Here is a 16482-nt window from a genome sequence, read left to right as displayed (position 1 = left end):
CCATCCGCTGTATAACCCTGAAGAGATATGGCCACAATAAGGTATCCCAGGCTTTATCAACCCGAAATGATTTGCAGAATTGTATTGGACTACCACTTTTTGGCCTTCCATTGGAAAACAGATGCAGTTATAAAATACCCCCTAGTGTAATGATGCAGCAAACAACCAAAAAAACAAGAATACAAGTTTTGTTCCAGAATTATATTTTTTCATATTTCCTCAATAGGTTGTCTTATGTAAAAAGAATTTGGATGGTACACACAGTTGGGAAACTCGTTTTCATCTTACACTCCTTATCAGAATTAGCATTTGTTATAGCACCGGCCAGTTCTCCTTTCCTTTAGGAAAGTATGCTACATATTGTTCCTCCTGGACCCCAGGAGATCTACCCGGGTATCAACCCCCTCCCCCTCGAAGATATGGGGTTCACAACAAATCTGTATGTAACCAGTAGTTGAAAAATACTGGTACAATATGGCGTTGGAGGTCAATAAAATGAGTACTATGGGCTAGGTAAGAATGTCACAATTATCACTGAAAAGGCAAAAGACAATTCAGTTTGTGGAAGGCGATCCAATAAATTATTGCCATAATAACAATATTTATAGAGTACTTGCTCCTACAGTTTTGTAATTTTATTTTACCACCGCAGTGGCATTCTCCTCAACACTCCTTTTACTGACCTCTTTGGGGAAAAAGGCTAAGAGAGCCCTGCCAGAACTCAAACTTTGATTATGAAAATGCTCTCCTCGTGCAACTTCTTAAAAAAATAAGCCTTTCACCTATATAGGCTGCTCTGCAGGTTGCAGTAAAGCTGGTTTCCATTTCTTTCTAATACAGTCATGACACACCAGTCTCTCATGCTTAAAATGGCTCCCAATCGTGGGATAATGTTTTCATAAAATTATCTCTACGAGGTGCTACACTTCAATATCTCTTGAAGAAACTGATCACAATAATACAACTTTTTGTTTTTGCCTGGTTAGCAAAAACATCTTCTAAATAAACCAATAAGTGGGGAGAAAATATAGGCACACTTCACCTTAGAGAGTGGTAGTCTTCAATCATTGTCACATATGGAATTGTACATATTGCATTGGAGAAAAACTTACGACAAATCAGAGTAGACTGAGCAGCACTCGAATTCTCCTGTTAAGAAAAAGAAAAATCACAGAATTAAAAAAATAAAGAATAATAATGCATTTATCAGAAAATTTACTCCAACCCAAGCTAAGTTAATGGATACTATGTTAAAGGTAATAGACCATACATTGTCACTATTACGGCATCCCTTTAAAGGCATCGGCAATCGCAGCAAGAAATTAGCACAACACTGTAAGGTTTATAAGGAAGGGGTTGAAAGATTTCAGTATGAAGCAAGAGACCCAGAATATGAAGAAAACACCAAGATATAGGACTGGTCTTTACCCCTTTCAAAGTGCACCTAGAAAACAGAAAGCTAATGGCTTTCTGGATCCAAGGAAAGAGTCAATTCACAAAATGCCACCTAAAATGTGTAACTATTTACAAGTGGGTTGTGGATTTTCAGATAGGGGTTTGGGGCAGAAAGTAATAGCAGCCCATTTAATGCTACGCCAGTTGTACTAAAGATACTAATATGTATCTCATACTTGGAGGAAGGTCAGCCTATGAAAGGCCAACTGAAGCCAGTATCGAATTCGAAGGGCAGTATTGGCCATTGGGGTAGAAGTGTGGATTGTGGCAGGTTGCCAGCCAATGGACTGTCAACAAGGTCTAGGCCTATCTCCTAAGGTGCTAATGTATGTTGTAGTGGGTGTACCACACTGAGGGAGATCTGATGGCAGCAGTATATTGAAAACAAGCGATTTCATCCCAGACTTTCAGGAAATCCACAAAAGATAAGGATTATGTTACTACCCAGTAAGCATATGTTCATGGTATGTAGAGTTGTAGATTTACATGCTTTGCATACTCCTGTCATCTAGTGTTGGGTCCAGATGTTTTCAAGTTGTTTTTCTCTTGAAGTCTTTCCAGTCACGAGGTAAGGTGGTGATAGTGCGCATGGGCATCGACTCCATTGTTAGATTGTTTTCTCGCAAGAGGGTGAGAATGGAGTGAGTGTAGTAAATAGATGTCCATGAGTAAATAATGTAAATAATGAGAACTGCAACAACTACAGGTGCCCGGGGAGGTGGGAGGAAGCATGTGCATCTACATCTCTACATGCAAAGAACAGATGCTTACTGGGTAAGTAACAATCTGTTCAAAGGCATATGTGCTGTAGATCACATGCTTTGCATATACTTTCTAAAACAGAACATAAACAACAGAGGTATACCCAAATTACCCTCTTCTACCTGGGTATGGGATGTATTTTTAAACAAGAAAAAACGGTATGGAGGAAAGAATACAAAACAATTTATGAGTATAGTACATTTAATTACCCTCTCCACAATTTTTGTTATTGTTAATGAATGTATCACAATATATTTACAACACACAAACAATGGCACCTAATCAATGAAGAAGACAAAAAATAACATACCACAACATTATATACAACAAAAGCACAGTTATACATTACACAAAAACCCTAGAATATTATTCTCACTAGTGTCCCCCCAAGAATTCTGGGCGAACCACTCAGAGGTAGTCAAGGTGAGACAACTAACGCTAATAGACTAATTGTCTTAGCTCTAGTGTCACACCACACAATTCCTCCTTAGAAGTGTCGACGCAACCACGTTTCAGCCTTTTCTTCTTTGGCCTCCTCCGGACAAGGGTAATACATTAATCATTAAAGCGAGACCGGGATAGTAGGCTTGTAGCACCAAAATAATGTCTCAGCAGGTACAATAACCTCCCTCTCTGTGTGGTGACAAACCATCCACGTTTTTCGAACGCTCCGTCTATCACAATCAGAGCCAGTCTCCTTCTTTTCTCGTCTTCTCTTTCTCGCAAGGGAATCAATCTCCTCACTAAGCCCGAACTGTTATTTCCTGCGTTCGCCACCAGAGTGCAACCACTTCAGCAGGCCCATGCGGCCCTGCTGAAGTGGATGCACTCTGACGGCCCGGCAAATGCGAGACAGAAGAGGAGAAAAGCAGGAGACTGGCTCCGATTGTGATAGACTGAGCATACGAAAAACGTGGATGGTTTGTCACCACACGCAAAGGGAGGTAATTGTACCTCGAGAGCTGAGACGTTATTTTGGTGCTACAAGCCTACTATCCCGGTCTCGCTTTAATGAAAAAAAAACAATGCTTCCTGGCATCACTTACATCCAGTGACTAAGCTCGAAGTCCTTAACGTCATTGATAGACTTAAACCATCCTCTCACTCCAGAGACCCTCTCCCTGCCAACCTTGTCCAAGATTTAAACCACATCATTGCCCCATTTTGGACCTCTATCATCAACTCCTCCTTTTCCACTGGATGTGTCCCTGTCTCCCTCAAACTTGGACAAATCACTCCCATCCTCAAAAATCCTGCTGCCGACCCTAATGACCTAAATAATCTTTGACCTATCTCTAACCTTCCTTTTCTCCCTAAAGCCCTTGAAAAATGTGCCCTGCACCAATTAGACACACACAGACACATTCAATATGTTGGACTCTGTGCAATTAGGTTTCAGAAAGGGCTGTAGCACGGAAACGGTCATGCTCACCATAATTGAGGACATCCATCTCTCCCTCGACAAGGGGGAGTCCTCCCTTTTAATTCTCCTTGATCTCTCTTCTGCTTTCGATACTGTGAACCACTCTACTTTACTTAACACTCTCAAAGTTCGCTTTGGCTTCAACGGCTCCTTTCTCAAATGGTTCACCTCCTTTTTCCAGCACAGAACGCAGCAAATTAAAATTCAAGACTGCCTTTGCAAACCAGTGCCCATCTCGGAGTGTCCCACAGGGCTCTATTCTCTCTCCCTCTCTTTTCAACCTCTTCATGGAACCCCTCACCCTTATTCTTAAGCATAGGGGAATCAAGTACCACCTCTACGCCGATGACACCCAACTTTATCATAAGATTCAATCCTGCCCTGACCTGCTACACCTCAATGACACCTTGACTAAGATTCAATCCTCGTTCCACTTCAACCACCAAAAGCTCAACCCAAAAAAAACTTAAATCATTCTTTTCGCCCCTAAAAACAGCCCGCTCCTCATCCAATCCTAGATCTCGGACCTTACAGCTCTCAACTGCTCCCTCACCTAAGCCAATTCAGTTAAATCCCTCGGAATTAACATTGGCCAGAACCTTGGGGGGCGTGGCTAACCGAGCAGCGAGATGGCCGCTCTGTGAGCGAGCTCCGCCGGCTGCACGCTAATAAATCCTTCATTATCCTTCAAAGCGCTACCGAGGGGACCGGTTTACGAATGAAAGTGCTGCAGTAGACCGGGGGCACGATCGACTGAATCCTCAACGCTCGAGGTGGGCTGCGCGACAAGATCTGGCGGCCGCGGGTAGCGCCGGCCCGTGCGCTGGAGCCCGCCTGCTGCTGTGAAGCCCGAGGCGGCGGTGTCATCTCACCGGACCCCGGGGATTCCTGGGCCAACGCCGGTCGGCGGAGGGAAGACTACTCTGGCGCCCTCGGCGCGGGGCCGGGAGCTGCCGGCGACCGCTGCGGTGAGACACTTGTGGGCGGCGGACGGGAGCGGAGCGTCCATTGAACTAAGGTAACGGCTCGGGGGACGGCCGGGGCTGAGGCAAACGCGCGACGCCGCCATCTTGTGGTGCGGCCGGGTCGCTGGGTGAGAGGCTGCGGACCCGAGGTGCACCAAGGACTACCCTGTGCGTGCCCCTTGCCTGAGCCCCTGCAGGTCGCCGTTTGGAGGGACAGTGACGATTTTGCCCTGATAGTGGGCGCTCCGCTCCCGGGTACAGAAACAAGCTGGAAGACTCAGCCCGATCCTGCCAGAGCCAGTCCCACGCTCTGCCCTCTCCTTGAAGATCGTGAGAGGGGGCTTGGAAGGGTTGCCGAAGGGCGCTGGGCAGCCCGCTGTGCTTAGGGGCTGCTAACCCCCCAGTTCTCTCTTGTGACAACACGGGCAGTGCCTGCCAGTCCTGCAAGGTAGCCTACACGGCGCATTGGTGATTGCACCACACCTCGTCCTGCACACCACGTCCCGCGCGTGTCCGAGATGGGGGGGCACGAAGGATGCGAAACAGCCCAAACTAACATTTGACCAAAAGCAGAAGGCCAAGCAACAAACAGCGGACACGGGAGCCGCGTCATCTCCTCCCAAAAGCCCTGCAGCGGAGATCGATTTTGGCGCTTTAATGCTGGAGGTCAGATCTAGCTTGAAGAGTATCGACGCTAAGCTGGATGCAATGGCCACACAGCTAGAGGCGGTCAAGTCCAAAGTGGACGTACACGAAACGAGGCTAGACTGCCTAGAGAACAGACATACCGAATGTTCCGAGTTTCAGCAGCAGGCTAAACAACACATCACCAACATTGAGCGCGAACTGGAGGCCATGCGTGCCAAGGCGGACGACTTAGAAGCACGCTCCAGGAGGTCCAACATCAGAATTACGGGCATTCCGGAGACGGACAACACCGGGAAGATGGAGGCCTTTGTAACTGATCTTCTACACGAGCTGTTTGACCCGGACCTGTCCCAGGTATTCACGGTGGAGAGGGCGCATAGGACACTGGGCAAGAAACCACCACCAGGCACCACTCCTCGCCCTATACTGGCCAAGCTGCTCAATTTTCAGGACAGAGACCGCATCCTACAGATGGCCCGTGAAAAAGGCAAGATCATCCATAAAGGGAATCATATCTCGTTTTACCCTGATTTCACCCCCCTCGTCCAGGCGGCCAGGAAAGAGTTCATACCTGCGAAGAAACTCCTGATGCAAGCCGGAATCCAATACTCCTTGTTATACCCGGCCAAATTGAAAATCTTTCATGAACAAACTGCTCACTTCTTCACTGACGCTAAATCGGCCTTGAAGTTTGCCAAACACATCAGTGGCCCCGGCACCAGACGCAAGTCGCCGAGGTTGGAGGAGGACGCAGCCCGCATGAGCGACAATGATTGAAGGAATGAGGATCATGGGGTCTGTGCTGCCCCTTTCCTCTACAGCTGACATTTGCTGGATTGTTCGGCTCTCGAGACGCAGAACGGAGGACACTGCTGGGTATGTTGGAGCTGGCCTACTCCTGCTGGGAAGGTCTTGGTTGTTGACTGTGTCCCAGGTCTGAGGCGTCTTTAACGGAACACTACTCCTTTACTGCTTGGTCCGTGATGCCGGGCACCCCTCGGGTGTCGCGGATATCCTTAAGTGTGCAGCCACCCTGTGCATTCAGGGGTGTCAGCTAGGAGCACCTTTCCCCATGGGGTATCTCCTGTTGTTTTTGTTCTCAGTTAACTTAAGTGCGATTCGGAGCACGAATGGGATTTTAGCGCAACCTGATTGGGGGGTTGGCGTGGGTGGGGGATGGGGGATGGGGGGGGGGCTGTTGGGAGTTTGGTTACCGGTGCTGGAAAAGTACATTGCAATCTATTTTCTTACTACTATGCTGCGCGGGGGTGTGCGACGGTCTGGTCTTGATTGTGTGATGGAGGGGGGCGGGGCGGAGGCCTGGTCACCCTGGATGCACCAGAGGTATGGGGGGAGTTAAACTGTGGACTTGGAACATTCGGGGCCTTGGGGACTATAAAAAAGCCAAATTGATGCATAATATGTTGACCAGACACAATGTGGACATTTGTTTTTTGCAGGAATCGCACATCAACTCGACCCCATCGCCCAGGCTGAAACATCACAGGTGGTCGCATATATATTCTGCTATATACTCTAACTATGCCCGGGGGGTGGCTGTCCTCATACGGAAAGGGTTGGACTGGAGAGAACACAATTGTGTACTGGATAAAGAGGGTCGTTATGTGCTTGTGCATGGTTCATTGCAGGGTAGGCCGCTGGTTCTGGCTGCTATATATGGCCCAAATGTGGACGATCCTGATTTTTTTCGCAATGTTTGGGCGCAAATTGTGTTGCTAGATTGTAACCTGATTGTGGTGGGGGGGGGATTTTAATGTGGTGTTGGACGATGATTGGGACAGGAGGGGTGCGAGTAGACCTACACATGCTAAAGTGAGACAGGCGTTGCTTGATGTGATGGAGGAGGGGAGACTGACTGATGTGTGGAGACTTCGTCACCCTGGGGAGAGAACGGGGACCTGTATCACATGTCACCATGATGCTTGGTCCAGCCTGGACTTTTGGCTGCTGTCTCCTGAGGTAGCTACATGGGTGGGGGAGGTGGATATTCAGGCTAGGTCACTTTCGGACCACGCCCCCTGCATGCTAGAGCTGCGGATACCCAATGTGGCCCCTAGGGCATTTTCATGGCGTCTGCCACCTCACGCCCTTTCAGATCAGGTGTTCACTGAAGAAATCAGAGAAGACATTGTAAAGTACTTTGCCGAAAACGAGGGTTCGGCCTCCTCTGAAGCCGTAGTGTGGGACGCTTTTAAAGCGGTAATACGGGGCCAATGTATAGCTCGGCAGGCAGGGGTACTACATACCATACGTCGGACACTGGCCCAGCTAGAACGTGACCTTAAAGATCTAGACCTGGCCTTCTGCCGAGACCCAACCTTGGCACTTGCAGGCAAGTCTTAAGGCCAAACTGTTGGACTTCAACGAGGAGGCGCAGAGGGAGGTGAAGTTCCTAGGGAAACATGCCGAAGCCCGCAGATATGGGGAAGGTGATAGACCGAGCAGGACACTAGCCAGATTGATTGCTCCCCAGGCGCAGACACACTATATACACACTATCCATAATAGCGAGGGGTCCCTGGTCACGGGCCAAGAGGCGGTGCTGAAGGCCTTCGCCGACTTTTATGCCTCCCTTTACACGTCCAAACACTCTGCTGCTCCGACTTCCCTGGACGATTTTCTTGACTCTATCGCCCTTGTCTGGTTCAATGACAACCACAGGCAGTACATGGACCTGCCAGTCTCGGTCCAAGACATAGCTCAGGTTATCAAGAGCATGCCAGCTAATAAAGCTCCTGGCCCTGATGGCCTGACCACAATGTTTTACAAGACGTATGCTGAAGAACTGGCCCCGAAACTGCACTCAGTATTCGTTGAGGCGCTAGAGCTGAATTCCCTCCCAGACTCCATGCACGAGGCATTAATTGTCACCCTATTAAAACCTGACAAAGACGAATTATGCCTTGACTCCTATCGTCCCCTTTCTCTCATAAATGTGGACGCTAAAATTTTTGCCAAGATCATTGCAGACAAATTACAGCTGATGCTGCCAATCATCGCTCTCCCGGACCAATCAGGGTTCATCCCTGGCCGTGCAACCTCGCACAACCTCAGAACACTTTTCTCCATCCTACATTATCTCCACCCTTCCGTCCAGGCCGCAGTTGTGTTCCTAGACGCGACTAAGGCGTTTGATTCTTTAGAGTGGCCGTACCTGTTTCGTGTCTTGGGCAGGATGGGCTTCAGTCGTAACTTCATTACTCTCATCAAATTGCTATATGACAAACCCAGAGCTCGGGTACGAGTGAATGGCCTGGTGTCCGAGCCCTTTTCCATCTCCAGGGGGACTAGACAGGGGTGCCCACTGTCGCCCCTCCTCTTTGCTATTGCAATGGAGCCACTGGCGGCCAGGATACGCCAACACCACACGGCGAGAGGGATTGGCTTCAGCTCTCGTAGTCTGCTGATCTCTCTCTATGCAGACGACGTCACTCTGTATGTCAACAACCCTGCAGAAAACTTGAATCCACTGCTCCGGGAATTTGTACGTTTCGAGGGTCTGGCGGGCGTGTCTGTAAATTGGTCCAAGTCGGTTGCATTCCCTCTAACTGACGAGACAGTTCAACCTCCCTCAGACTACCCCCTGCGTTGGGAGACTGACGCGTCAAATACTTAGGTGTCTGGATTAGTCGTGACACGCAGGAACTGTGGTCCCTTAACTTCGGCAGAGCGGTTGACTGGCTGGAGCGGAAGGTGGAGGTCTGGAACAAGCTTCCCCTGTCCCTAGTTGCGAGGATTGCACTGGCGAAAATGGTGGTTCTCCCGAAATTCTTATATCTGTTTGTCAATCTTCCGCTGCCCATGACTGCATGCTTCTATGCACGAGTCCGCTCCTTACTTTTATCTCTAGTGTGGGCTGGGAGGCAGGCGAGGACCTCTTGGGCCCTGCTTACACTCCTGTTGCGACAGGGGGGCCTCGGGGCACCTGACCTAAAGCTATACTCGCTGTGCGCTCAGGCTCAATTTTTGCATTTCTGGGTCTTCCCCACCCACTACCAGCCACATGTGGCGGTGGAGTTGGCCGCGGTTGCCCCGTTGCCACTTCAGGTGGCGTTGTATGGTAAGGTTTCTCGCCCCTCGAAGGAGGTAGACACCGTTGAGATGTTCCGCTGGTCCTGGAAGGAGTTACGTCAAAGGGCGGGCCTTCCCCTGCTCTATGCGCCGGCTATTCCACTGCGGAGCAATCCGATGCTGCCCTGCCTTTGTGCTAGGGGTGATACCATCACGCTCCAGGGGAGACAAGTGACCACTTTCGCAGACATCTACCCAGATGGGACGTTTGGAGAGTTGGGTGTCCGTGAGGACGGCCAGCCTACCTCGTTCTCGGCCACGCTTCTGTATCACTCTCTCTGGGAGTCCTGCAAGAAGATGTGGCCTCAATTCCCAGAGGAACCTCCACAACTAGATGCCCTTCAGAACTTGCTATCACGACCCTCCCCCGCGAAACTGGTCTCTAGACTATACAACTGCATGCAAGAGCAAGCCCCGCTCACCGTGCCCACGGCCAAACAAGCTTGGGCCGCTGACCTGGACGAGACCCTGACAGATGACATGTGGGAATACTGCTGCAAGCAACTCACGGCGCTGTCCCCGAATTATAGGCTACGACTGGTCCATTTTAAGTTCCTGCACCGGTACTATCGCACGCCGGTACTGCTCCATCGCATGGGCATCCGCACTGATGCTTCATGCTGGAAGTGTGGTGGGGCTGACGCGTCCTTCCTCCATGTGGCGTGGAGCTGCCCTAAGCTAGATGAGTACTGGTCGAGCATTTTTGAGGCTATCAATCACATATTACACAGGTCAGATGAACCCACTCCGCTTTTAGGGCTCCTGGGATACGTTAAGGACACCGAACCCGGTGACAGGAAACTGCACGCGATGCTGCTACTTTACGCTAAACGCCAGGTGGCGATACACTGGGGCCGTGGTGCCTTGCCTACGTTCGCCGCATGGGTTCGAGACGTTACATATGGTCAGACACAACTCACGAATTACTGGGAAACGATGCCCACCGCATCTAGGCCCAATGACCTCTGGGAACCCTTCCTTCAGTGGACTAGAGAGCGAGCGGGTTCAGACACCTCTGTGGACTCCCCTGGGGCGGGTGTTTCGGATGACATGGGGTGAAACCTTTGAGCCCTGTGTGCATTTTCTAGGATGGATGGATACATGCTTGGTAGATATGCCTTCGGGCTGTGGAATGTTTTACTACTGTCGAGTTCCGTGCCTGCTGCGTGCCAGACGGATTTGACATGATGCCCCCCTTCCTGGCCAGGTGCCCCACTGCTTTGTCCAGCCGCGCCCCCCCCCCCCCTCCGGCCCCGCCCCATGGCTGCTGCCTTGCAGTCCTCCTGCGGCTGCCAATGCTGCTTGTTATCGTCCCTCTATGGCTGACGGGTCCTTGTACACGTGACCCTGCGTATGTGAGATGTGATGTCTGTTTTTTGAAATAGCTCTGCACCGAAGTTTGTTGCTTCCCTCCGATTGTTGCGGGGGGGTTGGGCAAAAAGGTGGCTGTGGACGATTTAACTATGCATTACCTTGTTCATGGGCTGCGGCCCTGGTACTCGCCGGAGTGGCGGGACGAGACCGAGTGCCTGGGATTCGTTTGCCAGTCCACGACACCCAAAAATGTAAGACTATCCACTTTGCATTGGTTATACTTTTGTACTCCTTGCAAGGGTCAAGGATGTGTATCTCCCTAAATGGAAGGATACTGGCCTTGTTTTATGACTCCTAATATGATACACCTTCTTGGGAGACATTTGTTGACATCGCGGCCTGCCTCCGGGTTGTTGGCGTGACGCAGTGTAACCTTTCTTTTGCACAATAAATGTCTTACACCAAAAAAAAAAAAAAAAACATTGGCCAGAACCTTTCTCTTATCTCCCACATAAAAAACTCATCCAAAGGTGCACTCTTCACTCTCTATCACCTCAAGAAACTAAAACCCTTTAATTCCTGCTGATGACTTTAGATCAGCTGTCCAATCTCTGGTCTGGTCTAAAATCGACTACGGTAACTCCATTCTATCTGGAACACCTAAAGTCCACTTAGCCCCAATCAAATCCATTCTTAACCTAACTGCTAGGCTCATCTATGACCTCAAATGGTTCGATCACATCTCCCCTACCCTAAAGCCCTCAATTGGCTTCCCATTGAAGGCAGATCTACCTATAAGACCAACTGCATTACGCACAAAGCCCTGCATCAACACAACCCGCTGTACCTCGCAGATAAACTTATTATAGCTGGCTGGTCTCAAACATTGAGGAGCTCAAACACACTCGAGCTCGTCCCTCCTCTGTTAAACAAGAAATCCACTCAATCACGCTCCTTCTCCGGAAATGCACCTACCATCTGGAATGCACTCCCTAAAGAACTCTGGTGCAACCCCTCCTACTTCAGCTTAAAAAAAGACCTCAAACTACACCTTCTCTGAAATTTTGGGGCCCTTAAGCCCTTCTCTGGGTTCTTATCCCAACCCAGTTTTCTACTCTTCAGGATCCCTGTATCTGCTCCCCTGATGCCCTTTCACCACCTCCTTTTTTTCACTTCCTTCTTTTCTTCTCCCTCTCTCTCTCACTATTCCTTCTCATACGCCCTTCCGGACTCACTTGATTTTTTTCCCTAACCCCCATCACAGCCTCTCACCATTCTTACATCCTGCCCCTCTCTTCTCTTTACCCACTTTATCTACCACAATCCTCTCTTCTCTTGATTTCCTGTTGAATTTTGCGCTTTGTTGTTAACCAGATTGTATAAATTGCACTGTCATCTATTCTTTTATTGTACTGGTTTCCTATCTCATTGTATTTGTTGATATCTAATTTTATGTTTATCTTTATATATACTCATGTGACCATTGTAAAGCGCTCTGATACCCTTGGGTCCAGCCAGCGCTATATAAAACCTTTAAAATAAAATAAATAATGATTAATGTATTACCCTTGTCCGGAGTAGGCCGAAGATGAAATGGCTGAAACGTGGTCACGTCGACACTTCTAAGGAGGAGTCCTTGGAACTACAGTTATCTTTGGAATTGTGTGGTGTCACACTAGAGCTAAGAAAATTAGTCTATTAGCCTTAGGTGTTTCACCTTGACTACCTCTGAGTGTATCACCCAAAATTCTTGGGGGGACACTAGTGAGATTATTATTCCAGGGTTTTTGCGTAATGTATTTTCATGTATGTGCATAGGGTATTTCTTTTGTTTCAGTTGGTTGGTGGACCTGTTTACCAACCTTTGAGTACATATGCGCCTACTGATGGCAGAGCGCCCATTGTTTATCTGACACTAAAAACCTTTCAGGATTAGCTAATATTAAAAGCAGAAACAACTTTGGGAAGGGATCTGGGATTGGTGCGAAGAACTATCCTATCTTTATAGAGTTGAAAGAGGGGTTCTTCTAAGGTAAATGCATGTAGCTCACCAACTCTCCTTAATGAAGTGATTCCAGTGAGAAATGGAACCTTCCATGAAAAAATCTGTAAAGGGCACTTGTGAAGTGGTTCAAAGGGTGGACCCATAAGTGCAACGTTAAGATTGCACACTGGTGCCGGAGGGATTCCTGATGGTATAACTCTTTTTAAGCCCTCCATACAGGCTTTAATCACAGGAACTTTGAACAAAGACAAACGCTGTCTGTTTTGCTAATGCACAGCTACTACTGCAAGGTGCAATCGAATAGATTTGTAAACTAGCCCACATTGCTGTAGGTGTAGAAGGTAACAGACAATGCTCTGAACAGAAGCATCTAGTGGTAGAATGTTGTTATTATAGTAGACAACAAATCGTTTCCATTTTTGCTGCATAGAAAGCTCTGGTAGTAAGTTTTCTTGCTTACTTAAGAACAGTCATACAGTCTGGTGGTAAATTAAATATCTAAACTCTATAAATACAGGAGCCAATTTGCTAAGTTGAGCTCCTTGGGATTTAGATGCTTGATTTCTCCATAGTTCTGAGGGATGAGACTGGAGGTGAGATGTAGCTTTTGATGTGGAACTACTGAGAGCTCTAACAGGGTGGTGTACCACGGCTGACTACCAAAATCATTGTGAGTGATGTTTGGCTGAGTTTCCAAACTAGAAACGGAAGGAGTGGGAGAGGCGGAAAAGCGTAGGCAAATATCCCTGACCAATTCATCCATAGGGCATTGCTTTTGGATAGAGGGTGTTGGAACCTGGAGGTGAAGTTTGGGCTCTGTGCGTTGTGTGCTGTGGCAAACAGATTTATTTGCGGGTATCCTCATTGTTGAAAGTGTGGTAGGAGAACTTGTGGCTGAAGTTCTCATTCATATATTTGCTGCCTCCTTCTGCTGAGGTCAGCAATTTGATTGCTCATCCCTGGGAGGTGTGACAGTTAGAGAGCGTGTGTCCCCCCTTGTTTTTGTACATAGTACATCGCTGTCATGTTGTCTGTGCAGACTAGGACAACTTTGCTTGTGAGATGAGACTGAAAAGCTTTCAGCGGTAGAAATACTCCTAGAATAGATAGTTGATGTGGAGAGGTTTGTGTATGTCGTCCCATAGACCCTGTGTAATGATGGAGATGTGCACCCTAACCTGTGAGAGATTGGTCTGCTGTTAGCACGACTTGTGGAAAAGTGTTGATGAAAGGCAACCCTTTTGATAGATTTTGTGGGTTTCACCACTGCAGAGAGCAATGGGTGTGGCTGTCCACCAACACTAGATCTGTTAATTGGCCCGGTGACTGATTCCACTGACCTGCCAAGCATTCCTGTAATGGATGCATGTGTAGTCTTGCATGGGGCACTAGTACAATGCATGACGCCATCGGCACCCCCTTTTGTACAGCTTTGTTCGCCATAAGTTGGCAGGGTGTGCTCAGACCCGAGTCCCTTGCTCACTTTGCCACTGGATTCAAGCAAGCCTGGCTGAAGACGGCTGTAATGCCAGAAACCCGTCCTAGGCAGCTTGTTTCTGGTCCAGGTAAGGCATGGCTTGGCAGTTTGGGCTGGACTGTTCCCATGAGGCACAGGGTCAGAATGATTTGCATATGGCCATGTCTGAACTGGGGTGGCAGAGTGGGCTAAATAACGGTGATGGATTAAACCCAGATCTGTTGACTGGGTGTAAGTGTTTGATTGGTTCGGGTTCTCCGTCCATCACCACCCCCTTTTGTACCGCATCATTCCCAGTAGGAGCATGAAAGTCCTGCTGGCAAGGTTTGGTTGTTTTGGAACTGCAGCAATAGAGTTTGGATTTGGAAATTGTGGCTGCATTGGGGGAGGCTAGAGCTGTGTGTGTGTTGTGAGTGGCTCCCAGATAAAATTATATCTGTGAAGAATGTAGGTGAGACTTTCGAATGTTGATCGTGAAACCCAATTGGTGTAGTAGGTGTAGCGTGGTCGGAGTGTGTTCTAGACACTTTTGGTGTGTGCTGGCTTTGATGAGCCAGTCGTCTAGGTACGGGAAGACATGTATTGGTTGTCTTCTGAAATGAGCTGCCACTACTGCTAGACATTTTGTAAACACTCTGGGAGCAGTAGTTACTCCGAATGGGAGTACTTTGAAGTGATAGTGTTTGCCTGCTATCACAAATCTGAGATATTTGCGATGAGCAGGATGAATTGAAATGTGAAAAAATTAATCTTTTAAGTATAGTGTGGACATAAAATCGCCTTGCTGTAGAAGCAGAAGAACCTGTTGAAGCGTTACCATATGGAATTGTTCTGACAGGATGTACTGGTTTAAACTCTCTGAGATCGAAAATTGGTCTTAGGGAGCTGTCCTTTTTAGGGATTAGAAAATAAAGAGAGTAAACCCCTAAACCTTGGTACTGCAACAGAACTGGTTCTATGGCTCCTTCTTAAGAGAGATTTCACCTCTTGTTTGAGTAACTGCAAATGGTCTGACGACAGTTTGTGAACGCGAGGTGGAATGTTTGTTGGATTGGAGATGAGCTCCAGGCAATAACCATGTTGGATAAGGTCGGGCACCCATTTGTTGGTTGTTCTAGATTGCCAAATTGGTAGAAACTGTTGAAGTCTTCTCCTACAGGTGTTAATTGATTGGGGGTGGGAGGGAGGGGCTTGTGGGCAAGTCACTGTTTGTTAGGGGAAGTGGTGTTAAGCTGTGTGGCGCCTTTAACCCTACCCCTACCTTTGGAATTGTTTCCTCTATATCTTCCTGTTGAACTTCAGGCTTAAACCCTGAGATCCTAAGCCATGCATGCCGTCTGAGGAGAATGCTGGTATTGATCTCCACAGCTGCGGTGTTAGCTGCATCCAAAGCACATCTGGTTGAGGAGGTTTACCTTTTTAACTAACTGCTGTACCTTAGTTTTGTGTTTTTCTGGGAGATATTGGAGCAGTTGCTCCATCTCATCCCAGTGTGCCCTGTCGCACCTAGCTAGTAGGGCCTTTGTGTTTCAGATGTGCTAGTGGTTGGCGGCTTGAACAGCCACTTGTTTTCCTGAGGCATCTGTAAGTTTGGATTCCTTATCTGAGATAGGTACATCCCCAGAGGTTTGTGCGTTAGCTCTTTTGCAAGCATTGGACTCTATCAAAGGACAAGTACCTCTTGACTCCCTAGTAAACACAGGATCCGATAGTGAGGGTTTATATTCTTTATCTATTCTTGGAGTTAAAATACATGCTCGCACAGGGTCTTTAAAGATATCATCGGGCGTGGCCAAGATGGCAGCTGAGTAGGACGTGCCTGCTCACCGCTCTGGCCTATTACCCGGGCCTCAGCCTTATAGCCTTGATTAGCAGCCCCCAAACAATGCCGGACATCATTGTAAACCCCCCCAGAACAAGGGTGGCCATTGCTGACACCATGTCAGAGTGCAGCCGCTCGCAGCGAGGGCTGAAGAGCAGCGCCCGCCATTCTACGCTGTCAGGTCTGGATCCTCCTACCGCGAGCGGGCAGGCGTGGCCTGCCATGTCGGCGCCCCTCTTCTGAGCGGTGGTGCAGAATTCGGCCTTCCCAATCCCAGAACATGGAGTGGGGCGCCTCGCTACAGTGGCGATTGCCCCTACGCCCGCACATCGGATACCTGGGTAGCATCTGCCGTTTTGGGCCCCCGGCGTGGGTGAATATCCCTAGGAGCAGCACTGGGTCTCTGCACTCTACCAGATCGCCTGCAGCTGAGGCAGCACCAGGCGGGACCAGCTGCTGGAGGGGAGCCCAGCAGTGGGAGAGCACATGGCTTTGCCTCTCCACCAGTCCCAACCCCAC

General features: G+C 48.7%; 1 protein-coding gene across 2 annotated transcripts in view; it reads right to left on the bottom strand.

Moving 5' to 3' along the window:
- The window catches only part of CASP10 (caspase 10), a 163541-nt gene that overhangs the window by 46015 nt on the left and 101044 nt on the right, over positions 1-16482 (bottom strand). For both annotated transcript variants that reach the window (XM_086955243.1, XM_086955241.1), the window contains exon 6: positions 1113-1149. In XM_086955243.1, coding sequence (XP_086811369.1) covers positions 1113-1149 — 37 coding nt within the window. The remainder of the gene's footprint in view (positions 1-1112; positions 1150-16482) is intronic.

The sequence above is a fragment of the Lissotriton vulgaris genome, chromosome 2_1 (assembly GCF_964263255.1).
Source record: "Lissotriton vulgaris chromosome 2_1, aLisVul1.2, whole genome shotgun sequence".
In the NCBI taxonomy this organism is placed as follows: domain Eukaryota; kingdom Metazoa; phylum Chordata; class Amphibia; order Caudata; family Salamandridae; genus Lissotriton; species Lissotriton vulgaris.
The sequence above is the reverse complement of the archived record's forward strand: the minus strand, read 5'-3'. Positions and strand labels throughout refer to the sequence as shown.